A 26,652-nucleotide genomic window follows, 5' to 3' on the forward strand; every position below is an offset into this window, starting at 1 on the left:
CCCTCATGCTTTGCTACCATCCTAGCCACCACGCCCATGGCCATGGTGGTGTTGTAACTGCACTCTCTCTGTAATCTCAATTTTAAGCATCACACTCTGGAACTTCCTCTAGTGCCTCCCCTCCATCAAGTCATCAAATATACTGAGACCTCCAATCTTTTACTTGATCAACTTTTCACTTTCTATTGTACTTTAATGCCTCATTTCCCTCCTTGCCTAGCTTAGATTCATTGTTCTATCACTATACTCTCTCTCTTGCATATACTCTCAACTCCCTTGCCTCTTTAGTCTCTAATCCTGTACACACACACACACACACACACACACACACACACACACACATACAAATCCTGGTTAAATCCAAATCTCCATCTACTCCATGCATGCCTGTATATGAACTGTTGAATGTAGCTGATAAAACTCACAACTATTCTGACTGGTCTCATGTTATAGTTATGACCACAAATATTAAGCAGGGCCTTAGAACTGCCTAGCAATCCATTAATATGTCTAGTCAATTAATGTTCCTATTCTCTGAAAAGACCATCTCATACCTTCTTTCCTCTCCTCCTTCTTTACTTATAACTGAGAACTTTGCAAGGAAATAGAATCAATCGCAAGAAAATGTCCTCAACCTCCTACCACCACATCTCCCATCCTACCTGCACTTGTCCTTGTTTACTCCATTTCACCTCCTGTTACAAAGGGTGAAGTGTCCCTCTCACCTGCTCGAGGATTTTGTTCCTGCAATTATCTCCTATACCACCCGCACGATCAGTTTCTTCCTCTCTACTGAATCATTTCAATCAACATACAAATATCCCAGAACATCTCTCATCTTTTAAACAAAAACACATCCTCCTCTGACCCCACATCACCCTCCATCTATCACCCTTTTTTTTTTTTTTCTGTCTTTACAGCAAAATCCTTAAAGGGTCTCTACTCATCTCTGATCACTCACTTGGCTTTCTCTCTTGAATCTCCTTCTCTTAGGCTTTTGTACCCTCCATGCTATTGAAACTACTTTTATTCAGGTCACCAGTTACCTCCATGTTGTCAAATCAAAGGTCAGTTCTGAATCTTCATCTTAGTGACCTGTTGACAGCATCTAACACTTTTGCTCCCTTTTTTCTTGTGTGAAATGCTTTCTTTAATTGGCTTTTGTGACTCCATTGTTGTCTTTTTTTTTTTTTCAAACCTCTGCTCTGTCTCAGTCTCCTTTGTTGAATTCTCTTCTGCTTCCCAATTTCTGAATATTGGGTGCTTTACAACTCAGTCCCAGCACCCCTTTTCCTAGCTACACTCATTCCTTAAGTGATCTCATCTTTCCTGTAGCTTTAAACACCATCTGCACATGTGTATATATTAGTATGCCAAATTCATGTCTCCAGTCACAACCTTTCTTTGAAAACCTTGTGTTTATATCTAACTGCATGTAAGAGAACTTTACTTGGATGTCTAATAGGAATGCCAAATGCAAGATATCTGAAAAACAAACATTTGATCTATTTCTTCCAAATCTAAACCCCACCTCCTCAACATTATCCTTCTTAATAAATGGGATAATTGTTCATCTTGTTGCTCAGGTCAAAAATCTTGCAGTTATTCTTAAATTATTTTTTCCTCTGTATTAAATAATCCTGTAGCCTCCACACTGAGAATATATTCTGAATCTGCCAACCACCCACTACAACTACACCACTCTCCTTTATTTCACATATCCATCACTACAATAGCTACCGTATTGGTCCCCAGGATCCCCTTTTCCTCCTTACTCCCCAACAAGGAAGGCCCTTCACACCTGGCTGGTGTGACCCCTGCAGCCTCATCTCCCACATCATCCCCCTTTTCACTCCACTCCACCTACACTGACTTCCTTGGTGTTCCTGGAACATACCGAGCACGTGCCAATTTTAGGGCAATTGAAAATGCTGTTCCCTCGGCCTGGGATGGTCTCACTCAAGACATCCATGTGGTTCATTTCCTCACTTTGTTCCTGTCTGTGCTTGAATGGCCTCCCTTCAAACAGGCTTCCCAAAAGTACCACGTCTCCATCACTCTCTATTCCCTTACCTGGCCTTATTTTTTCATACCATTCATCACCACCAGACATTATACAGTTATTTAATTCTGAATCTCCCATTAGAACTTAAGCTTCATGAAGACAGGGACTTTATCTGCTTTCTTCTCTCTTGTATTCCCAGAACTCAGAACAGTGCCTGACAAAGAATAGCTGCTCAATAAACAGTTACTGATTGAATTAATAAATGTACAAAATTACCTTTGTGCATTTCGGATAGGATAAAAGTAAAAATATAACACATAGTTGATCTCTACTCATCATCCTAACTTTATATTTTCACACACAAAAAAAGTCAGTATGCCCAAGTTTGTTTCACTAGTCTTCTCTTCCTTAAAACAATGTGAACTTCCCCAGAAATTTTGTAGGTGTAAGAAGTGAAGATAGAAGTTATTATAATCACAATAAACTATTGATCTGTTTCAAATACACTTGAGATTATGTCACTCCCCTGCTTAAAACTCTCCAATGGTTTTCCATTGTACATTGAATTATAATAAAACTTCTTGTCACGGCCACGTCATCTGGCTCCTCCCTACTTCTCGACCTCACCATTACCAGTGTCTTGCTCACCACACTGTAGTTACACCAGTCTTCTCTGGTTTCTGCCTCAGGGCCTTAGCACTCACTGTTCCCTCTGCCTGAACACTCTTCCCTCAGAGCTACACACAGCGACTTTTTATATTCAGATCTCAACCTCAAAGTCTATACCCCACAGTGCCCTCCTCTGACCATTCTTGCTATTACTAGCTGCTCCCTCTTAACCCCAGGAAATCTGGACGTTTTGTCTCTGTCTTTTCTTTATCACTGTCTGAAATTGCCTTGTTGTTTTTCACTTGTTAATTATCTTCACCCACCACTAGAACCTAACCTCTGTAAAGGAGTGACCTTGTCTGCCTTTTCCCTGTGGTCCTCAGGCTAGATGCGACATGGAAATTTACTGAGAATCAATGATTCAGGCTGTGTTTTGGGGCCAGTGGTACCTTCCACCAGAAAGCTTCTTTCCCTCTTAGATCAGGCAGGCCCGGCTGACAGGAAGCTGGTTAAGGCTCTGTTCTCCCTCTTGGTCTCGCCCTGCCCATCCCTCCCCACGCTCACCCCACCAGGACCCCCCAGGCCGTTACCTTGATGGCCCCTGTGGCGATCTGGATGTGGTGCAGCCTTCTCAGAGTGCTCTCTCTGTCAATGAAGTAAGAGGCCGCCAGCTGGTGCAGGGTCTCCAGGGACACGGCAGAGCTGTTCCCACTGCCCCCAGATACAGGGGCACCTCCCACCGTCTCTGTCTTTCGGCTGAGCTTCTGCTTGTCCACAAAAATGGTAAGGGACTCTTCTCCTATAGCAAATAACATGATCCATCAGTGGGGTCCTCGGTTTCCTAATCCCCACCAGCAGGCACATGAAGCTTTGGCCAGGGCAGCCAGTGCTAGGGGGAGCCCATTGCACCTGCTGTCGACTCCCCTATCCCTTACCATGTTTAGAACCATCTCACGAGTCTTGACAGATGAGGTAACAGGTCTCATTGCCTGAGAGGCCCTCCTTCTTCAATGACCCCAAAGCTTATCCTTCCCCTGCCCCCACTCCCACTCCCAGCTTATCCATTTAACATCCTCTATTGATCTCTGTCTCAGGCAATCTTCCTCCAAGAGGGTGATAAAATTCTCTCAAGGTGTTTATGAGAAATTGCCATGGATATTTCTGCTCCCTTAGAAAGGGCAAAAGCCTTGATGTTCAACCAATCCCCTCCCCACCAAACACCCAGCTCCTATCATATGCCAGTGCCTGCTGTGAACACTGGGGGAGCCTCTTTTGTCCATCCGAGAGTGAGCTAAATCTTATTAGAAATCCTGCTTTCTTCTTCTCGGGACAGAGAGGCTGCTGCTTCTTGAGAGCTCTTCACTCTGCCCTATGTCGTGGCTGCCTGTGGGACCATCCCACCCTCCCCATCCTCTGTTCCGACCAGAGCCAGGAATACGGTGGAACTGGTCTGGTCGGTTACCAATCCTTATGGAAAGGTAGCAAGGATCAGGGACTCAAAGGACATCCACCTTGCCTATAGGTCTACAGTTGTAGCTACAGCAAACATCAAGATGTGGAGAAGACATGGGGTTAGATGGCCGAGTCAGAAGAAAAACTTGGAGCGCCCCCTCCTGGCAGTGTTTAGCAAGAACAGGTCCGTAGTCCAGCTCCCTATCCCCATATTCTCCTCAGGAGATGCTTGCAAGCAAACAGCCATGATCCAGGGTGAATTTGGAAATTAAGAGAGTGCACTGTTCTCAAATGCACACCAGAAAGAAAACACTTTTTAGGCAATAATAGGCTTGAAAGAACAAAAGAACCAGGAAGACTTTGGAAATACATTCACTTGGGCTTAAAGATATTTTAAATGACCTAGAAACTAATTAGCGTGGGCTCATGATGTGCTTACCTCCAAGGGTGGCAGAAAGTAAGAAATGAGTGCCGTACTTTTTGATCAGGTTTTCGGTAACCTGTTGCAGGTTGGGTCTTCTTCCCAGGAGGCGGATGTTCCGGATGAACTCTGGGGCAAGAGGCAATGGCAAACTGAAAAAGTCCTTCCTTTCCAGAGCCAAGCTGTTCACTTTCCAACGGGCAAACTCCCTGGATGAAAAGCCAAGGGATAAGGAAACGCTCACTGTAGTTCAGAACAACAGGTGTAAAATCTGAAGTCAGTAAAGTCCTTCCCACCTCGCTCAGCCCATCTCTTCCCAGAGAGAGGCACCCAGGGTCCTCAGTCCTTCCCCTGGCTCCTGGTTCCCAGGATGTGAGAAAGCCTTATCTCAACGACTTCCACCAGGGCCTACTCCCTCCCAGCTTTCTCACTGGAGAGTAGCTGGTCAGCTTATTCACGTGAAGGCAGACACGGCTGGTAGTGTAGGGTAGTGGAAAGAAAACATTGCGACAGTGGATTGCAGAGATGTGGTATAGTCACATGGCAACTCAGTGGAGGAGTCACGTCACCTATCATGTCCTCAGTTTACTCACCTGTAGAGTCAGGAGGTTGGCCGAGAACCTCTTTATAATCTTAAAAATTATTGAGCCCCCATATTTGTTTACGTGGCTTTTATGTACTGATATTTACCATTTTATAAATTAAAACTGAGAAATTTTAAATTTATTAAAGATAACAATAAAAAAACTACTACACGTTACAAAAATAGCAAATTTTTGTGAAAACCACTCTATATTCTGAAACAAAACAAATTTAGTGAGAATGGATTGCTTTGCATTTTTGCAAACATCTTTAATATCTGGTTTTGTAGTAAACAGCTGCATTCTCATATTTGCTTCTGCATTCAATCTGTTGTGATATGTTGTTTCAGTTGAAGTGTATGAAAAAATCTGGCCTCATACAGATATCCAGCTGGAAACAGAATTTCAGAAAATTGTGGATATTATTCTTTGGGACCGTACTAGAACTCATCAAATGGTAGTTTCTTAAAGGTTAGTTGCAGTGTGGATTCTGAAAACATATCAATGGACTTTTCATATTCTGTTACATAAAATACATTGGTCTATATGTCACTTTGATTGGATCATTTTACCCCATGCATGATTGTGTAACATCATGTACTGGTCATCTAGAAAATATTGGATCTCTGAGTTATGCAGGTCTTCCACAATCTGACACTTTCATTATATAATATCAAAACACCACATTTGTTAATATTACTACCAATTTCATCAGAAAAGTCTTTAAATATTGGAAAGCTGTCACAATGATGAACACAAGTTTTCTAAAATTCTAATTTTCATTTGAAAGCTTAAAAATTTTATCTTATTAACAAATATTGTCAGTTGTTTTCCTTGAAGAGCCACGCTTGCTTCATTCTGTTTTTTTAGTATTTTGCCAAATACTCAGGTCTGAAAAACCACAATTTTTCTGTTGGTTGTTGTTTCGGGAAAACTGGGGCTCCATGAAGAAAGTAATTAGTTCAGCTCTCAACTCAAACACACACACAAGTATTTTTTTCCCTGAGACAAACATCGTACTTCAGTATGTAGTGAGAGTGCTTTATGTGTCCTTTCCATTTTGTTATACAGAATGTTAAAAAGCATGTACTTCAGGGTCAAGATTCAATAAAATTAATAAAATTTACTGCTCCAATGACATTCTTAAGTAAAATTAGCATATACACATACACATTTTTAAGTGAAAGTACATAATGATGAAAAATACATGAATACTAGGGCAGCTGGGTGTGACTCTGCCTTTACACAAATTAAGATGCTACCACTTCTTTTGCAACCCCAGGGAAAATGTCAACATGGATCTCTGAAAGGGATAAGAGGGATCCAAATTTGAGAAGCCCCATGTTCCTTTCCTGTCTTGTCTAGGATTTTAATGTTCTTTAAATCGTTCCTCACACGTCTGCATTTTGAAGAGCACACATTTCCAAGGGGAGTCTTTGTCCTGGGATGAAATTTAGGAAGTCATAACCATGATGAAAAAGGGAGCTTTCAACCATCTCACATTATACTGGTAAGGACCAGCTCCACTGTCTTAGGAAGCAACAAAATATTGAGTCTTCACAACCTCCTCACCTATCCCAACTCTACTCATCATGATGGTGCTAAACCTTGATCTGACCTGCCCCCCAAATCCATGGAGTAAAAATGATGGGGCTGCAGAAAAATAAAAGAATTAAAAATAAATAAAAATCCATGCTCATTTGGAAGCTATGGAATCCCCTCATCTAACTCTAGAGACTAAGATAGCAAGGAGGGGTACATGCCAAATATTACCAGGGAAACAAAGCAAGAGAGTTGAGGAATAATTCATGGTTCCAATGAAGTCTTTAAAAATTCCTGGTTTGTGATTTTATTTATTTAAGCAGGTAAGTTCATTATAAGACATGATGAGTTACTTCCTTTGTGCTAAACTTTAATTAAAGTACAGGGTATTCTATCTCAAATCCCACTGTAAAATTAAGAGCAGTTACTGGATCTCATTTCTAGTTATCTGAATAAGAACTAGTATTCCCTACTTGACTAGTGGGTAATTATGTTGATGAGATTCATAAAATCAGATCACCAAAAAGAAACTTAGGGTCATTGAACCTGGCATCCCTGCTTTGGGGTAGGCTAACACTTAGACTTCCTTAACTAAAACAGAATTTTTATCCTATTAGAATGCTAGGAAAAGTGACATTCTTCCAATTTCTACAGTTTTTTACAATTGTCAAAGCCCTTCACTGTAAGGAAAACCTTACCATAGAGGTGACCCCAACTTAATTAAATCCAATAAATCAAAAATTGGGAGTCACATGGCTTTCCCCGTCACTTTCTTCAGGACTGCCCAAATATTACCTTTTCATAGAAGCTCTCCTTTACCATCTGTTATTAGTTAGGGATCTTCAGAGAAACAGGACTAATAGGATTAGCTCATGCAGTTGCTGGGGGCTGGCAAGTCCGAGATCCACAGGGCAAGTCGGCAGACTGGAAATTCCAGTAAGAGTGATGCCACTGTCTTGAGTTCAAAATCCATAGGGGAAGCCAAAGTCTGGAAGTTCTGAGGGGACTTGATGTTGTAGTTTTGAGGCAGAATTTCTCTTTCTCTCCAGAACCCTTGGTCCTTTGCTTAAGGTTTCCAACTGACTGAATGAGGCCCACTAACATTACGGAGGCAACTTCCTTTGCTTAAAGTCAATTGATTGTAGATGCTAATCCCATCTACAAAATGCTTTCACAGCAACCTCTAGACCAGCATTTGTCCAAACAACTGGACACCATAACCTAACCAAAGTGATACCTAAAATTAACCATCACATTAAACCTATCCAACAGAGCACCCTCCCTCATTCTTTGTCCCCATGCTCAATTTATACATAAATTGTCTTTCTTCCCCATTAGAATATAAACTCTATGGGGGCAGTGATTTTTTTTTCTGTGTGATTCAAATCTGTATCCCCAGCAAAAGAAAAATGCCTGGCACATAGTAGATGTTCAACAAATTTTTGCTGAATGGATGAATAAGTGATTCTCCAAGTCACTTATTTTATATCACAGCTCTCCTAATCCTTTAGATGTTTGCAAATCATTGACAACTTGATAAAAATATTATAGAATGAGAATCCATAAAAGCACAATCAGTGATTGATCTGAAATTAAAATAATGCAGTTCTGAACATGTATACCATATAAATGTGAAAATTAGATTTGATTTTCACAAAAATGTAACTCACAACCATCTTTTGCACATTTTTTTAAATACAAATCAAGGCACCATTGATATATTCTTTTGATTTAGTAAACTGAGTCTGAGTCTTCTTACATTGTCTTCAGTGGATGTGGACAATTTCCAATGACTGTCCAATTTTTTTAACCATACTCCAAAGTCCAGTGACTAAAGAAATCTTGTTCAGATTCTGGTATGCTTTATGCCCAAATGTTAATGACATATAGCTCCACTCCACTCCACGGGGCCTGACAATAATTTTTGTTAAAGATTCCCCAAAGAAGCGACTATCTTGGAATTTTGCACTTTTACTTAGTCTTCATCTTCCTATGTCCAACATCAGACTTGAAGATCCTATATTTTATTCAAATCAATAGTTTTGAGTATTCCTACTCAAATAAGGAAACTAAAGCTCAGAAAGCTAAGTAATTTGACTTATGTTGCGCAGCTAACAAGAGGGAAAGTCAGGCTGTTAGAACAGCTTGAACCATTTGCTCTTTTTCACATTATCTTATACATTGAAAATTCTATTTGTAAATGATACATCCAGGATAAATGGATAAGTCTACTTGGATCAGAGTAGACCAGGGAAGGGAGCCTTGCCCCAGACTTTGTCCAACTGCCCAAGGGCTGAAATGATCAATATATAGACATACCCGTAACCCACGTGCAGCACACCGAGGAGCAGGTATGCACACCAGCTGGAAAGCTCCGTTCCAATCCTCTCATGTTATGAGCAAACCATGAAACAAAAAAGGTACGTGGTTTGCCTAAAGCGATAAAACAAGCTGGTAGCAGACCCACAACATGAAGCTAGTGTCCTGACCCTCCGTCTCCCCGCCTGCTATTAAAAACAACTACGATGATGGTGACAGTAGCAACAACTAAGACCCAGGTAGGTCTTACATGAAGTCACACAGTTAGTAAGTGGCAAAGCCGAGATTAAAACCCAGATCAATACTACACTGCTGTTTCTACAACACTATTTTTCCATAGGTAGTTTAGCTTAAGTGTGTTTTACTGCATTCTAATTTTTTTTTATTAAATTCAGTTTTATTGAAATACATTCACACACCATACAATCATCCATGATAAACAATCCACTGTCCACAGTATGATAACATAGTTATGCGTTCATCACCACAATCTGTCTCCGAACATTTTCCTTACATCAGAAAGAACCAGAACAAGCATAAAAAATAAAAGTGAAAAAAGAACACCCAAATCATTCCCCCATCCCACCCCATTTGTCCTTCAGTTTTTAATCCCCATTCCTCCACTCATCCATACACTAGATAAAGGGGGTGTGATCCACAAGGTCTTCACAATCACACTGTCACCCCTTGTAATCTACATTATTATATAATTGTCTTCAGGAGTCCAGACTGCTGGGTTGGAGTTTGGTAGTTTCAGGTATTTACTTCTAGCTATTCCAATACATTAAAGCCTAAGAGGTGTTATCTATATAGTGCATAAGAATGTCCACCAGAGTGACCTCTCGACTCCATTTGAAATCTCTCAGCCACTGAAACTATTTCGTCTCATTTTGCATCCCCCTTTTGGTCAAGAAGATACTCTCAGTCCCACGATGCCGGGTCCACATTCATCCCCAGGAGTCATATTCTGCATTGCCAGGGAGATTTACACCCCTGGGAGTCGGGTCCCACGTAGGGGGGAGGGCAGTGAGTTCACCTGTCGAGATGGCTCAGTTAGAGAGAGAGAGGGCCACATCTGAGCAATGAAGAGGTACTCAGGGGGAGACTCTTAGGCACCATTACATACACCTTTAGACTCTCCTCTGTGGTAATGAGCTTCATAAGGGCAAGTCCCATGCTCGAGGGCTCAGCACATCAAACCGCCAGTCCCAATGTTTGTGACAACATCAACACCAGTCCAGATGAGGATGTCCAACACATCCGCACCTTCCCCCAGATCCTCGGGGCTGGGGAGGGGGAGGCTGTAAATATATTTTTTATTATCTGCCCAAATTACTCTAGGATGTGTCACTATTTCACTGCAGCCTATACTAACCTACCATATCTCACTTCCTATTCAAAGTTCCATGCAATTGTGGTGTTTGAACAAATCGACTGTAGAGTTGTACCGTGTAGAAAATTTAGATCCTGTACCAAATAGATATCTATTCCCTTGGTCTCATATGAAAGTTGAAGTTTTAAAACACAATCAGTTTCAACCTTTATCCTTTGGCCTGGCTTGCCCTGGTCTTAACCAGACCTGCTTCATTCATATCACTAATTGAAGTCTGGGCTCTTTTTCAGCTTTTTTTTTTCTTTTTTTTTTTTGACAGTGGCTGTATGCACTAATACTGACATTCATATCTGCCGAGCTCTAGCTCTGAGTTTCAGGTGTCTCAGAGATATGCATTGTTCCAGAGACCAATCAGGTAATACGCTAGGGGATCAGCATTTCAAAGTTTAGAGATAGGCCTTACAATTCAGGGATAGAGTTAACTGCTGTAAGAGCTTACAATCTAGGGACTATTACAATTATTGTGTCCACATTAGGCTATGTTCTAAGATTCAATTCTGAGTTTACACATTGTAGTTAGTCCATATTGGTGAGGCATCATGCCTCTCATCATGTTTTCTCCAACACTTCTACTCCTATATATATATTTTCCTACAATTTTATAGAGTTATATTCACATACCATACATTTATCCACAGTGTACAATCAGTTGTTCATGGTATCATCATAAAGTTGTACATTTATCACTACAATCAGCACTTGAACATACTGATTACTACAAGAAAAACTGTGTTTTGTTTTTTTTTTTTTTAGCAATAAGAAAAAATGATAAAAAGAAAAATAACATGTCATACAATACAATATACTACTAAGGACAGCAAATAACACCACTACCAAGAATCCCATATTTTAAAAATATCCCATATTTTAAAAATATATTTAAAATATTTTAAAAAATTCTTACTAACTTATTTTTTATAAAAGCTTTATTGAAATATAATTCACATACCATACAATTCACACATTTAAAGTATAAAATACAACTTTTTAGTATATTCACAGATTTGTGCAACCATTATCACAGTCAATTTTAGAATATTTCCATTACCTCCAAAAGAAACCATGTACAATTCAGCTCTCATCCCCTTTTCTCTCCATCTACCTGCAACTCCCAGTCCTAAGCAACCACTAGTCTACCTTCTGTCTTTAGAGATTTGCCTATTCTGGTTATTTCACATAAACGGAATCATGCAACATGTGGTCTTTTCATTCACTTGACACAATATTTTCAAGTTCATTCACACTGTAGCATTTATCAGAACTACATTCCTTTTTATGGTCAGGTAATATTCCATTGCACGACTATATCAAAAACGTTTACTATCTTTTAACAAAAATATGTTTACTATCCAGTACATTTCATTCCTTAATTATCTGCATAAAACATTTCTGAAATATAGTACAATATTTTTATCACAGCAAAATGTTTCTGGATTAAGGCAGTTCCAGTATGTCCATTTGTGGGAGGAGAAATTGAGATCCAGAGAAAATAGGTCTGTACACTGGGATGCATGAGAGGAATTGTTCCCATGGCCACCCAGGAACTCATAACACAGAATAACAAATGACCTAGAAAAGTGAATGATACTGTCATAGGAAGCCTTTTTATGAGCTACTAATAAAAAATAATGGCTAACATTTAATGAGAAATGTGCTAGGCATTCCAAGCGCCTTATAACTATTAACTAATGTAATATCCAAAACAACTCTATAAGAGGGGAAATATAATTAGCCTCATTTTATGAATGAGGAAATTGAGGCACAAATACATTAATTTGCCCAGCAGGTTAACAGCCAGCAGGTGGCAGGGTCAAGATTTAAACACAGGCTGTATGGCTCCAGGATCCACACTCTTTACCACTGTGCTATACCTCCTCTGCCTGAGAAACTCAAAGGGTCAATTGTGGTTTTATGAGTGGAAGTGTGTGTGTAAGTGTATGTGCATTCATGTGTGTGTGTGTGTGTTGAAGAGAGAAAGGGAGGAAGTATGGAGAGGGAGAGGGAAAGAGAAAGAATGAATTTCATTGGAGAAAGAACAGTGCATATGGTTAAGGATTATATTTGTGAAACACAAACACACACAAATGCAAAACCCACTCTCATACACTACAGTGGGGTGTCAACTTGGAATTGGGCCTTGACTGCAGGACTGTTCAGCCTCTGAAGGTTCCCGTGGTTTTCTCTCCTACTCTACTAAGTTTTTTCTCTGCCGGTTGGGGCCCTTCATTAAAACAAAACAATAGGGGAAGCATCTGTGAATGGAATTTGAACCAAAAAGTGGTGGGAAAAAAAAATGTGCTTATAGAACTTATTGACCTGGTTCTTTCCAGGATCAGAAAACCTCAGAGGTCAATACTGGAAGGCAGCCTCAGCTATTCAAAGAATAAGTGTTCATTTCTGATTTTTTAGTAGTTTTTTTTCCTGTAATAAAATAATGAAGACTTTTTCTTTTTCTAGGAAAAGGATGTTTTCCATATATCAATTATATTAATATACACGGCTTCAATTAAGCCATCATCTTTGTTTCAATTAAGACATCAAGAAACTCTCCATTTCAATTTAGCCATTTGTCCTAAAATCTTCTCCCACTGTGTTTGTTACACAGTAAACAGTGTGAGAAAGCAAACATTTCTAACAGTAGTGTAGCCCCTATGGAAAGTGCTCTTAGAACAGCAGAGGCCATTAAGGGCTCATGGGTTAAATGAAAAGGTAAACAGAGCTCTTCAATGTGGATTTTGCTTGCAAAAGGTATTCATACAGCATTTCAAAAGGATGCTTCAGCTAACCGCTGTAATCACGGGAGTTTAGGCCAATTTTCAAAGCATGTTTCAGATTATACTCGAGAGAACCATATATATTATATTTCTGTCAAAGGGTTTCCATAACCATAAAACCATTAATAACAACTGAAACAAAGTCTAGGGAAGAAATAGTCTAGACTGGAAGTATAAGCCTCTGTGCATTATATCAGCCAAACATACCAACAGTCAGAATATTTTAGGTATAACTCAAGATTACACACACACACACACACACACACACACACACACATTCTTAAGTGATCATAGTCATCTTTGCCTCAAACTGCCTAACACTAATGTCAAAATTACCAGTAAGCGATGCTTCTGGCTGTACATGAGTTTAAAGAACTTCCCAGAATCCAAAGGGGCCCTGCAATAGGCGAGTTCAACCACAGCTTTGCCAAGCTTCAGGCAACAGGAGCTTCTATGGGGCTTTGGGACCAGGCCTGCTCTGGGTTTGAGGCAAAAGGGTCTCAGACAAGAATATTAAACGGCTACAAGGAATTTCTAATTCAAAAGATGTAAATAAAAAGCGATGCCTCCAAGTCATACTACTGATTCTAATGTCACCAGCCACCCTGCAGCGCTGTGTTCCTTTGCCTTACACAAGGTCAACAGAAAATCTGCCAGTAAGAATCACCCTGCAGGGTACCACAGCTCCCAATGATGAGAGACCCGGAAAGAGCACAGCTGGGTTCTTCCATCCCAGGTACTGTTCCTAGCATCTGCACACCGACGCACTATTTTTCGGGCTTGTAAACTGAGAACTTTGATCTGACCCCCATGAAGTGTTATCACCCAAGAAGCTTCCCTCCCTGCCTATGAAGCCTTAAGAGAGAGAGTATTTTTTAAAAAATCCATAGTTGAAAACAGAAACAAAACTATACCTCAACGACGTTGAAATCTCTGTGGATGGTTGTGCTGAGACCTTGTGCTCACAACCTGATTATTCTGCTCCCAAATTTCGAACAGACCTTTCATCTTTCCATCTCTGTGTGGGAAGCAAGCTCAGGTCCAATTCCAAGCCACTGATATGGCTGTCATTTGGAAAGACACATTCCCTGGATCCTGAACATGCAGCCCTCTCTCCACACCACATCCAGGCACCCCTGCAGACTTGCACCACCCTATTTCAGTGTTAGTGTGTTCCGATTGCTTGGAACCATTTATTCCTCCTGAGTTAGATTCCAGTCTGGGTTTACAGGGGAGGGAATCAATGCTGCTTCCTGCAGAGCTAACCAATCATCACCTGCTCACTCAGGCAGTGTTTCTCTGAACAAGATCTAGGACTCCCTGCGAGTGGAGATAAGACTTAAGGCAGTTTGTAGTAGAGTCCAGGATGCCCAGCTCCAAACACCATTCTGCAAACAATGGCAAAAAGTGGAAACTATCATGATTTATTTGCAATAACCTCTCCTTTTGGGGGAACCCCAGCTTTTAGTGCTAAAATGGACAGCTGTGCTAAAAGAGAGTGAGTTATTCTCCAAACAGTTGTTTTGGGTGGGACCACACTTGTAGGAAAAGTATGTATGGTTTTTCTTGAAAAATGAAGATGCAGGACAGGTTATTAAATAAAATTTTTAAGAACTTTGGAGCAAAAAAGATGGATTGGCCCTAAGTCAGGTACAAGAATAGTTTTCTTTTCATTTTTCCTGTGACTTTGTCTTCCTAAACTGTCAACCAATGACCCATGGGGCAATTTCTCACATACCAACAGGTTCTGGATAAATTCAAGTGTCTTTGTTGTTAGAGCGCACCTTTTTCTGGCAAAGTTGCCTTTCCCTGACTAGCTGGGGACTTGCCAATTTGACATTAGGAGTCTCAATAAGCACCACTGGGTATTATGCTGCTGATTTTCCTAAAGAGTTCCAGACATAAGGAAGAAGCATCTCTTTCTTTGGCCTTCTACCAATATATTTTACATCCAGGGCCACAGGTCCCATCACAGAACTCAATCCTCCAACCTAAGAGATTGACATATATATATATATGTATATATATATTTTTTTTTCTTTTCATATGGCTTGCATTCTTCATCTTCAAAAATTTATTGAATGAGAATAACTAAAGCCAACATATACATTGAAGGATGCAAGTTACTTACCTCAGTGACTCAGCTAAGGTGGTTTCATGTTTTCTAGCTGGACAATTTAGGGGCTTTGAGATATATCATGCTTTGGCTCCCACACAGAGGGTAGTATTTCTAGACCCATCAAATCCTCAGGAGATTTCTATCTCAACAACAGATTACTGTAATGTATTTGGCTGTTTGAACCATTACTGCTATAATGAATAAGACATGATTAATCTGAACTATAAAAAGAAATGATAATAAAAATTGTAATCTCTTATGCTGGTGTAGAGCTTTCCTTTAGGGTTTGTTTGTTTGCTTGCTTGTTTGTTTTAGTTTTCACACATGCCAAACTATTTTATCCATATAAGGACCTCTGGAGAACAGGAGAGGAGATACCATTACTCAACTATTAGCTTTTTAGATGTTTACAAACAAAGAGACACAAAAACCAAGAGAAGTGACTTGACCCAAATCTCAGTTGATTAGTGGCAGAATATGACCAGAACCTAGATGATCCTATGAATGATTTTCTGCCTTCATTCAGGTTCTGAGCTCAAATTCAGGGACCACCAAACACCTTTGTCAGACTTCCCCGATAATTCCTTTGCCCAGTTTACCACTGGGGCTGGGGGAAACCTACAGGCAGGAGACTTCAATTTGGGAATCATTTGGTTAAAGTAATACCTTGACCCCTGCAATTCCAGAAGGTAAAAAGCAGAATTGCGGCCAGTCCTCCCCATTGCTCCAGTAGCTGGCCCCTCTCCCTGTCTGCAAGAACTCAAGAAGCCTGGCATGGAGGCAATTTAGCAGCCTGCTGTGTTCTCAAACAACGGCCCATACACAATGATTGGCCAATTTCATTCTAATCTTACCAATTTTGCTCTAATTAAAATCAAGCTGCAGCTTTCAAACAGTTTAATTAAGGCTGATTGGAGAAATGGGAAGGGGAGATTCAAGCCTGAGGAAAGAGGAAGAGATCACTGTTTGGTGAGTCCCACACTGCCCTGGTGGGGTTCTGGAGCATGGAGAGGGCACTGACACTGGTGTGACTGTAGAATCAACATGAATTACAACAGACATGTTGGAGTGAAGGACCAATGAATCTATGAGACCAGAAAGAACAGAAGAGGTAGCTAAGGCCTGTGTTTGCCCAGGCACAGAGACCCCAGTTCTGCCCTGATCTTCCATCCTGCTCCCCCACAGATCATCTGTTCAACAATGGAGAAAATTACTCTGTTCACCTCCCACAGTGCTTGTTTTTGCTCAGGAAGCTGACAGCACAGCCCATGCCATACTTCTCCCCTTCAAATGCCTGCAGGGGCTTCCCATTTTCTACTTGATTCCAAGAAAATTCCCACAGACTAGCAGTTCCTTCCATTGTCCAACAAGTTTATTCCTTTTTCAATGGTAGAGCAACTCTGGCACATGGATGCATTTAATTTTTATATCGGATACCCTTCTTTGGGGTAAATATTTTTAGTTCCTGTTCTAGTTTGCTAATGCTGCTGGAATGCAAAACACCATAAATGGATTGGCTTTTATAAAAGAGGTTTATTTGGTTACACAGTTACAGTCTTAGGGCCATAAAGTGTCCAAGGTAATGCATCAACAATTGGGTATCTTCACTGGAGGATGGCCAATGGTGTCCGGAAAACCTCTGTTAGCTGGGAAGGCATCTGGCTGGCATCTGTTCCGGAGTTCTGGTTTCAAAATGGCTTTCTCCCAGGACGTTCCTCTCTAGGCTTCAGCTTCTCTCCAAAATGTCACTCTCAGTTGCTCTTGGGGCATTTATCCTCTCTTAGCTACTCCGGAGCAAAAGTCTGCTTTCAAAGACCATTTCCAAAATGTCTCTGTAAGCTTCAGCTCCTCTCTCAGCTTCCATGCATTCTTCAAAGTGTCCCTCTTGGCTATAGCAAGCTCACTCCTTCTGTCTGAGCTTACATAGGGCTCGGGTGAACTATCAAGGCCCATGCTGAATGGGCAGGGCCATGCCTCCAAGGAAACCATCCAATGAAAGATCCTGCCCACAGCTGAGTGATCACGTCTCCACAGAAACATCCAATCAAAAGTCTCCAACCCAATCAACACCAATATGTTTCCTGTCCACACAAGACTGCATTAAAGATAATGGCATTTCGGGGGACATAATACATCCAAACTGGCACAGTTCCTTAAACACAGTTTCCAGATCCATAGGCCCTCCTGTTCACCCATCTCTGCTTGCAATCTAGTTTGCCAATGCATTTCTTTTTAAAGATGGCAACTAAAATTGAATGCACCCTGAGCCACCCAGAGTACACTGATCTGAATATATTATTATCATCATCACAACCACCATTGTAGTTTCTATTTTCTGAGGCCCTGTGTTGCCAGGCAGGGAACTAGGTGCTTTGCATATATTTTTAAAATCAATGCCACGATCTTACAAATGTGTGGTAGATTGAATTGTCACTCTCACCTGTATTAGAATGCCCTTTGACATATGACTTTGCAGTATCGCTCACTTATATGGTTGGAGCCTATTGCTGCCGCCTGTTGATATTGGGCTTGCTGTGTCACTTTGCTTTGGTCAATGGAATGTAAGTGGAAATGACAGTGTGCTAATTCTGGGTCAAGGCCCCAAGAAGCAACACATATTTTCACTCTCCCTCTTATGTCTCTGGCCTCACCATGAGAATTGCTTCCCCTAGGTGGCTATAGCTGCTTCCCTGAGCCTTGGCCTCAGATTAGACACAGTTGGAGTAAAGATCCCCCACTCCCCACTTTTCTACACTGACCACCCTCTCCCCAAGAACTGCAGCCTGAAGTATAGCTAACCCATTCAACCCACAGATTCAGGAGTAAGGATAAATGATTAATGTTTTAAATCATTTGTTATGAGCCTATTTGTGGCATCAGTTAAGGGGTATATATATACCACAAGTTTTAGTCCCATTTTACAACTGAGCTGGGTGATGCTCAGATGCTTTACATATCTTAGCCAAGGGCACATAGCTAAGTAAGAGATGAAGGGAGACTATACTCTTTCTCCTACACTGTATTTCTTTTATTAATGTACCTGAATATTGCATTTATTTTTTAAAGACAAAACTTCCTGTTTAACAGTAATTTTATGGCCAACCAAGAGCCCACATTCCCTTCTAGTTCCAGACTTTGTTTTTCCATATGAATCACAGGCAAGCCAGGTTTCCTGTATTCTATATTTGTGAGGTTGACATTTTGAACTTGAATTTGGAGCTTTGTATTTCACCTCCTGCTTAAATTCTAATTCTGTGGCAGAGACTGGAAACTTGATCTCTAAACTGTTTCCTGGGCTCACAGATAGACAATATTTCCCAATCTCCTTTGCATTTAAGTGTAGTCATGTGACTGTGCTCTGGCCAATGGAAAATGAACCGAGGCCTAGCCTATAAAACCTCTCATGAAATCTTCCATTCTCTCTCTCTCTTTCCTTGTCTGCCAGGATCCAGCAGAACACTTTGAGGCCCTAATAAATGGCAGGCTGACTAGGTGGAAGGAGTCTCGGTTCTGAACGATTTCATGATGCAATCTCCCGCTCACCCTCCCAGTAAATTGCACTGGAGTGTGATGTGAAGAAAATGTAAACTTTTGGCATATAAGTCATTGAACTTTGGGGACTATTTGTTCCAGCAATTAGCCTACTCTAATGCTATCAGGTTTTCTCCTTCTTCTTAGTTTCTTTGTTAGTTTTTTCAGCACAGTTAACTCTCTACATTGACAAGGATTTTTATTTGTTTTACATTTTCTCATCTCAAAGTCTCATGACATTAGCCACCAGAATACACAAAATTAGGGTCTTCACTTTCTACAGAAAGGAAAATAAGGAACTCCATTAAAAGTTCACCTTGACCAAGGAAAGGAGAGACTACCTCTGACGGAAAAGGTATCTATAAATGTATAGACATTTATAGATATCTCACCTGAAAGAACACAGGGAAAAAAATTCCAAAATTTGTAGCACTAACTATAGTAAATGGTATTAGTTCTATCAGCTTTTCAAACAGTCTCATTCAACATTAAAAGGAAGCACAAAAGTGAACAGAACTGGGACAGACTAAGACTCCACCAGGCTCTAAACTGTCTAGTAGTGGCTTAAGGTGATGGGAGCGGGGGGTGATGTGTACAGAGGAACATAGATATGAGTGTTCTCTCAGCCTCAGAACACCCCACACACATCCTACCTTCTCCACAACCCTTCCATTTTCACTGCTGTCTTCCATCTCTTTTTTGATCATTTTGAAGTTTGTGACTGGTGTGCTTGGTGGAGGAGGTTGGGGTAGGGTTCTTCAGAGCTCCAGGGCTCCTCTCCAACCAGTGTTCTCCACTGCTGATTGCTGGCTTTCGTGGGTCTCAGCACCAACTGCCCCCTAAAAACCCTACCCATACTCAAACCTGCCTGCCCAAGGCTTTTCCTAGCCATGCTGTATCCTGCATCTTGGATACTATCCCAGATCCTAGCCATAGAAGGACTCCAATTCTTTCCTTAGCTAATCTCCTTCCTTCCTGTGCCCACACCCGCCTGTCTGTGTTTGGGTGATAGGGAGTTGGATGAGAAGGTTTAATTCAGCCAAATTAACACATTGAGTGAACTGGGGGGTAGTGAGGGGAAGGAAGTCCCTCAAACCAACTGGAGACTGTTCTGCTGCAGCATCTATGATGAATCTCTCTTTTTTTAAAAAAAAAAAAGGAGAATTAACCCCATTTCCTCCCCATGTGCAAAAATAAGCTAAAGGGAAAATGAGCAGGCTCAAGTATGGCAGTGGGATGGTGAGTGGATGAGGGAAGCGGGTGGGTGGGCATCTTCAATGGGCCCAAAGCTTCAACAGACACCTCCACGGTGTTATGTGGTTCAGGCCCTTGTTGCTCTCCATGTGGGTGCAGGCCTGTGCGTGGCTGGCGTCCACCGAGCTGGCACTGCTGAGGGATGAGGTCCATGAGCGGGTGCATGAGTAGGTGCAGCTGGGTGATGCTAACCAAGAGCATGTAGTCCATGCCTTGCAGGAAATATTTGAAGGCTTCTGTCAGCTTCCTAGGTTCTGTGACCTGGAGAAGGCCCCTGGAACCTACCATCTTCAGGAAGGTGGTGGAGGTTGGGTCCAGTTTGGAATTGCACAGGACCACCCCATCCTCAGCAGGTGCATTACCCCCCACCACCAGCGTCACGGGGAAGTAGAGCATCTTGGCATTAGGCACCATTGCAGGCCAGTAAATGTCTCTGATGCTACTGTACATGTTCCAGAAGAGCTGCAGGTTGGCCTGGTTCACCATGTTCCCAGTCTGCTGCTGGCAGCTGTGGACCAACTCTGTGTTGTTCACCAGCTCCTCCTGGCTAAGGAGGTGGGATAGCATGGTGTCAGGTAAAGTGCTGGTCAAGCCAGAGAGGTTGGAGGCAGTCCAGTGGATCCAGCCATTGCCTTTGAAGTTGATGTTCACCAGCACTAGCCCCTCCACCAGGAAGGGGAAGATGAGTGCAAACCTGGACAGGACATAGCCTCCAGCTCCAATTCCAATGTCAGTCACGTATTTGAACCCAAAATGCTGCACTATGCTGGGGAGCATGGTGGCTAGTGGCTCCGTGGAGGGAAACTGGTACCCCTGAGGGAACTGCCATGCCCCTACCTGCTGCCCAGGGGTGTTGACGCCACACACCACAAAGTGCTTGGTGATCTCCTGCATGTCCTCAATGTTGAAGAAGGTGTTGAAGCACAGCTTGTGGTTGAGGCCCACGTCATGGTAGGTAAGGATGGCCGGGTAGTTCCCCTTGATGGAGCCCCGGATCACTATGTGCAGAAGGCTGAAAGGCATCTCGATAGCATGCTCCCCATCCCACCACTCAGGCACCATGCCGAGGGCAGCATCCCCACCTCCACCAGGAAAAGCAAAGACCTGAGTCACTCGGGCCCACCAGTAGGGGGCAGCTCGGTGGGAGGCGGTCAGCTCTCTCTAATGCTATTTGTTTAATGCAAATTTTATTGATATATATTCACATACCATATAATCTATCCAAAGGATACAATCAGTGGCTCACAGTATCAACATATATTTGTGCATTCATTGCCACAATCAATTTTAGAACATTTTCATTACATCAAAATAAAGAAAAAATTAAAAATAACCCAAAACATCCCATACCTTATACCCCCTGTGCTGGTTTGTATATATTGTGTCGCCCAGAAAAAGCCATGTTCTTTGATGCAATCTTGTGGGGGCAGACTGATTAATCTTTTTGATTAGGGTATATTCTAGTTTGCTAATACTGCCAGAATGCAAAACACCAGAAATGGATTGGCTTTTATAAAAGGGGGTTTATTTGGTTACAAAGTTATAGTCTTAAGGCCATAAAGTGTCCATCAACAAAGGGGACCTTCACTAGAGGATGGCCAGTGGTGTCCGGAAAATCTCTGTTAGCTGGGAAGGCACGTGGCTGGCGTATGCTCCAAAGTTCTGGTTTCAAAATGGCTTTCTCCCAGGACATTCCTCTCTAGGCTGCAGTTCCTCAAAAATGTCACTCTTAGTTGCTGTTGAGGTGTTTGTCCTCTCTTAGCTTCTCCAGAGCAAGAGTCTGCTTTCAATGGCCATCTTCAAACTGTCTCTCATCTGCAGCTACTCGCTCAGCTTCTGTGCATTCTTCAAAGTGTCCCTCTTGGCTGTAGCTCCTCTTCAAAATGTCACTCACAGCTGCACTGAGTTCCTTCTGTTTTTCAGTTCATTTTATGGCTCCAGTGATTTAATTTAGACCCACCCTGAGTGGGTGGGGTAACACCTCAATGGAAATTATCCAATCAGAGTCATCACCCATGGTTGGGTGGGGCACATCTCCACAGAAACACTCAAAGAATTACAATCTAATCAACACTGCCCACACAAGATTACATCAAAGATAACGGCATTTTGGGGGACATAATACATTCAAACCGGCACAGGGTATGACCTCTTGACTGAATGTTTCCTTGGAGATTCAACCCATTCAGGGTGGGTCTTGATTAGTTTACTGGAGTCCTTTAAAAAGAGCTGACAGAGGCCCAGATGTTTGCTGACACTGGCTGATGCTTAGAGATGCTTGGAGTTGCAGGCAGAAGGACATTTGGAGATGCTAAGCTAAGGACACACAGGAGCTGAGAGAGGAGGTGAAACACAACCTGGGACCAGAAGATGCCAGCCACATGCCTTCCCAACTGACAGGTGTTCCAGACACCATCAGCCATTCTTCAGTGATGGTATCCCCTTCTTGATGCCTTAGTTTGGATACCTTATGGCCTTAGGACTATAAGTTTGAAACCAAATACACCCTCCTTTATAAAAGCCAATCCATTTTTGGTATTTTGCATATGGCAGCATTAGCAAACCAGAACACCCCCCCCCCATTATTTACATATTTTTGTCTTTATTTTATTATTCATCTGCCAATACATTGGATAAAAAGAGTGTTATTCACAAGGTTCTAATGCTGTCTTGCTAGTGTCCATACAGTATCCCAATTTAGCAAAGTAATCTTTTTCTAAGTGGCATTTATACATTGTTTTATTCACTGTGAACATTTAGTAGCAGAAAAGTTATCTCCAGGTTTACAGAAATTCTTTTGCAGTCAGCACAAATTTTAAGTTTTATTAAGAGCAACGCCTCAAATTCACAAACACTAACAATTTTGTGTGAAAAGACAGGATCTGAGCATGTGAATTTACCACTTCACATTGAAGTACACTGGCTATCAAGAGGGAAAATTTTAACAAGATTATTTGAATTATAACATGAATTAGACATTTTTAAAAAATCAAAAGCATTCAGACTAGGCCAAGCAGTTTCATGATGAGGAATGGTTTGCAAAACTGGCCTATTTATTAGATATATTTTCACTTATAAATGAATTAAATTTAAGTCTACAAGGCACTATGCCTACTTTCTTCATTCTGTATAATAAAATTGATACATTTAAGAAAAAGTTAAAAATATGGTTGAAGCGTACACAAGAGAATGACTATGACATGTTGCCTTCATTTTCTGAATTCTCAAACTCATCAGACTTAAATATAAAAAGCATCACAGGCATTATTTTTGAACACCTGGAAGGACTTTCTGAAATGTTCAGTGACTGTTATCCACCAGAAGACTTGCATTCAGGAAATTTATGGATAATTAATCCTTTTACAAATCACCAAAATAGTAAACTCACTGACTTCGAAGAAGAAGAGCTAACACAATTATCTTTAGATTTAGGATTACAATTAATATTTAAATCAATGTCTGTAATTCAATTTTGGATAAATGCAAAGACAAGTTACTCAGAGCTCCACAACAAGACAATGAAGTTTTTATTACTGTTTTCAACTATTTATTTATGTGATGCTACATTTTCAGCTTTGACTGACTCAAAGCAAAGAAATCTATTGGTTTCTGGTTTTGTTCCAAGATTTGCAAAAACATCTTTAATCCCAAGGATAGAAAAATTATTAAAGGAGAAAGAATAGCAATGTGCATATTGCTTATCATCAAAGTCTATACATTTGTGTTAAATTTTGCATGCAGTAAGTACCCTAAAATATAATTTCTTATGTGGATTTGTGTTTTCAGTGATTAAATAAGTATATTAATTTTTTTGTTGAGAAATCAATAGTTATGTATTTATACATAGTTATGCAAAATTTAATATTCCAAGGTAGAGAATTTATTTTATTGACTGAACAACTAGTTTGGATTAGTGACAAAGACTGCAGATAATGAAAATCACAGATTCATGATGTAGTAGCATAGTCTGGATGTTAAAACAGTTTGGTCTTTAGAAGCACAAGGGACAATTAAGTCTTCAGCCAGCCAGCTCTCTGTCCCAGCAGTTGTGGGCTCTTAACAGCTTGGCTAACAGGAAATGGGAGTAGAAGGAGAGTTGGAGGCCCATTTGGAGCCTCTCCATGGTTTGGTAGACCTGGGTTTGGCAAATTTTTTTTCATAAAGGGCCAGATAGTAAATATTTTAGGTCTAGCAAAGTAATCTCAACTCTTGATTTTATTGGCTTTCTGGATAGGGGTCCCTTTCAATTACCCACTTTAATTATCCATGTGCTTAAACAGCCATGCTCCCATTTCATCTTGGCTCAGCAGCATTCCTATATGGGGACTCTCTTCTGGCCTAGATGAGTGATAGTGTTGGTGTTGGGGCCTTGACTTTTGTGCTGTGGGATGTTGCTCTACAGGGAAAGAAACTGTCACTGTTACGGATTTATTTTGAACTATCTATAACTGTAAAATCAATGGATAGATCAACTCGGGCTACAGTTAAGGAGAGCAGTATGCATATTTTAAGTGATAAAGATGATTCATGTATGGAGAGTGCAGTAGAAAGAGTTTGATAGAGTAACACTGCCTCTTCTTTCTTGCCTTTTCCCAGTTAATTTCTCCCTTCATTTTCCCTTTCTAATCTTCAGATTTCTGACTCTATTGTTTTCTATATTTACTCTTGAGAAACCCTTCACAAAAAAGAATATGCATTTTATATTGAAGTAAACTAAATCTGGTTTTTAATTGTCACCACAATAATCCTAAAAATAAAGTACTAATTTTCTACCCATTTTGCTGATGACATTCAGAGAGACAAAATAACTAGCCCATAGTCACACAGCTAGAAGGAGCAGAACTGCAATTTAAATCCAGGCAGTCTAAATCTAGGGCCTGGAATATCATCCACTATGTAATACTGCTTTCTGCTTTAGTTAATTCATCCCCAGGAAACCTCACTCTCAGAGAGTGGTTTAATTCTCTTACTATGTCTGTACATGTACCAGATATGGTGCTGAGAACTGGAGACATAAAGATGAAATAAGACATGTTCCTCACCTGAAGGAGCTCATTCCCAAGTGAAGAGCAAAAAGAGAGATAAACAAACAAACAAACAAATATATATGGTCTAACAATTTCTATAGCAAAAATATGAACAGAGTGATAGGGAATCTAAGGTAGGAGTGACTAAGTCTCCTAAAGGAATCAAAGAAGACTTCATAGGGAGGTGATATTTAAATGAATTTGAAAGGTAAATAGGAGCTCAGCAGGCAGAGGAAATGGAAAGAGCTTTGCAGGAAGAGGCACTAGGATATGGAAAGACCTGGGCTCTAAAGAGCCTTCTGTGTCTGGGTGAAGCCGGAGATGTTCTGTGGAACTGGACAAAGGACCAGAAGAAAGAAATGGTGGGACACAATCAATGGCACAGGGTCAGTATTTATCAAATATTTGTTGAAGGAGTGAATGGGTAGATCTTAAACAGACTTTCATGCTAAGAAAATGGGTTGGGGTTTTATTCTTTGGGTTAAGACGGGCCAACAGAAGTTTTCAGGCAAGTTGCTCTGGGGAAGAGAGGAAAGTCCAAGTGGTACAGAATGATATAGAAGAGAAGAGTCTGGCTTCATATGATGCTCCTGAGATGGAAGCCACACAATTTGGTTGCGAATGATGAAGAGGAGAGGGTTAAAGCAGTGTGGTGACTAGCGAGACCAAGAAATACTACAAAAGAAATAGGAGATACAAACAAGTGTAGTAGGACATTATTTTATAATGAAACTAAATCTAGGACTGTAAAATCAAACCAAATAGGAGATGGATGCAGTTCTTTGAGAAGATGAGGAAAAAAATGATTTTTTTTTTCTTACATTGAACTTGAATTTAAAGAAACAAGAATTCTGTCAACACAAGCCCAGTACACATTTCCAACTTTTCTGGAAGCACTGGTGCTTCAGTTCCAGAGCACAATCACACCAATTCCTGAGGTTTGCCTATGACCTAAAACCACTATTGCTAATCTTTGAGAACCACATAGCAGTGAGGAATTATGGAAGTCTGAAGAGAAGAAAGCGCCTGATCTTAGAAACTCTGGATCGATGAACTGATATTGATCCATGACAAAATTCTTGAGTACTCTGAAAGGTGAGCAAGCTCCCTAGAAGCCTGAATTGGTACAAGAAAAAACTTTATGTCAAAATAAATTTCTTATATTTTATTTATGAAGAAATATGGAAAAGAAGTCTCTTTTCATTTCCTAGGCTGCTCAGAGCAAATACCATGAAATGGGTCAGGTTAAAGAATGGGAATTTATTCACTCACAGTTCTAAGGGTGAGAAAATATCCAAGTCTAGGCATCACCAAAGCAATGCTTCCTCCTGGAAGACTGGCTGCCAGTGATCCTGGGCTCCTCTGTCACATGGCAAGTCACACGGAGGCATCTGCTGGTCTTTCTCTTCTCTCTCAGGTTGAGTTGCTTTCAGCTTCTTGCTTCTGTGGCTTTCTCTGTCTTAGTTTCATTCTCTTGTAAAGGACTCCAGTTAAAAGATTAAGCACATCCTGATTGAGGTGGGTCACAGCTTAACTGAAGTAGCCTCATGAAAAGGTCCTACTTAACAATGGTTCACAGCCACAGGATGGATTAAATTTAAGAACATGTTTTTCTGGGGTACATG

The 26,652-nt window shown here is 40.9% G+C and overlaps 2 protein-coding genes across 5 annotated transcripts in view; both read right to left on the reverse strand.

Annotated features, from left to right (window-relative positions):
• Positions 1-26,652, reverse strand: part of BRINP2 (BMP/retinoic acid inducible neural specific 2) — a 118,450-nt gene that overhangs the window by 14,623 nt on the left and 77,175 nt on the right. For all 4 annotated transcript variants that reach the window (XM_037825283.1, XM_037825282.1, XM_037825285.1 and 1 more), the window contains exons 3-4: positions 4,506-4,696; positions 3,205-3,413 (exon numbers count right to left, since the gene is read on the reverse strand). In XM_037825283.1, the coding sequence (XP_037681211.1) occupies positions 3,205-3,413; positions 4,506-4,696 (400 nt within the window). The remainder of the gene's footprint in view (positions 1-3,204; positions 3,414-4,505; positions 4,697-26,652) is intronic.
• LOC119528026 (protein NDRG4-like) lies at positions 20,021-21,053 on the reverse strand. The gene is given in 2 exon segments (XM_037828632.1): positions 20,021-20,161; positions 20,163-21,053. Coding segments are annotated over 2 exon segments (1,002 nt in total). The 5' UTR covers positions 21,024-21,053.

This window comes from Choloepus didactylus, chromosome 2 (assembly GCF_015220235.1).
Source record: "Choloepus didactylus isolate mChoDid1 chromosome 2, mChoDid1.pri, whole genome shotgun sequence".
Taxonomy (NCBI): Eukaryota; Metazoa; Chordata; class Mammalia; order Pilosa; family Megalonychidae; genus Choloepus; species Choloepus didactylus.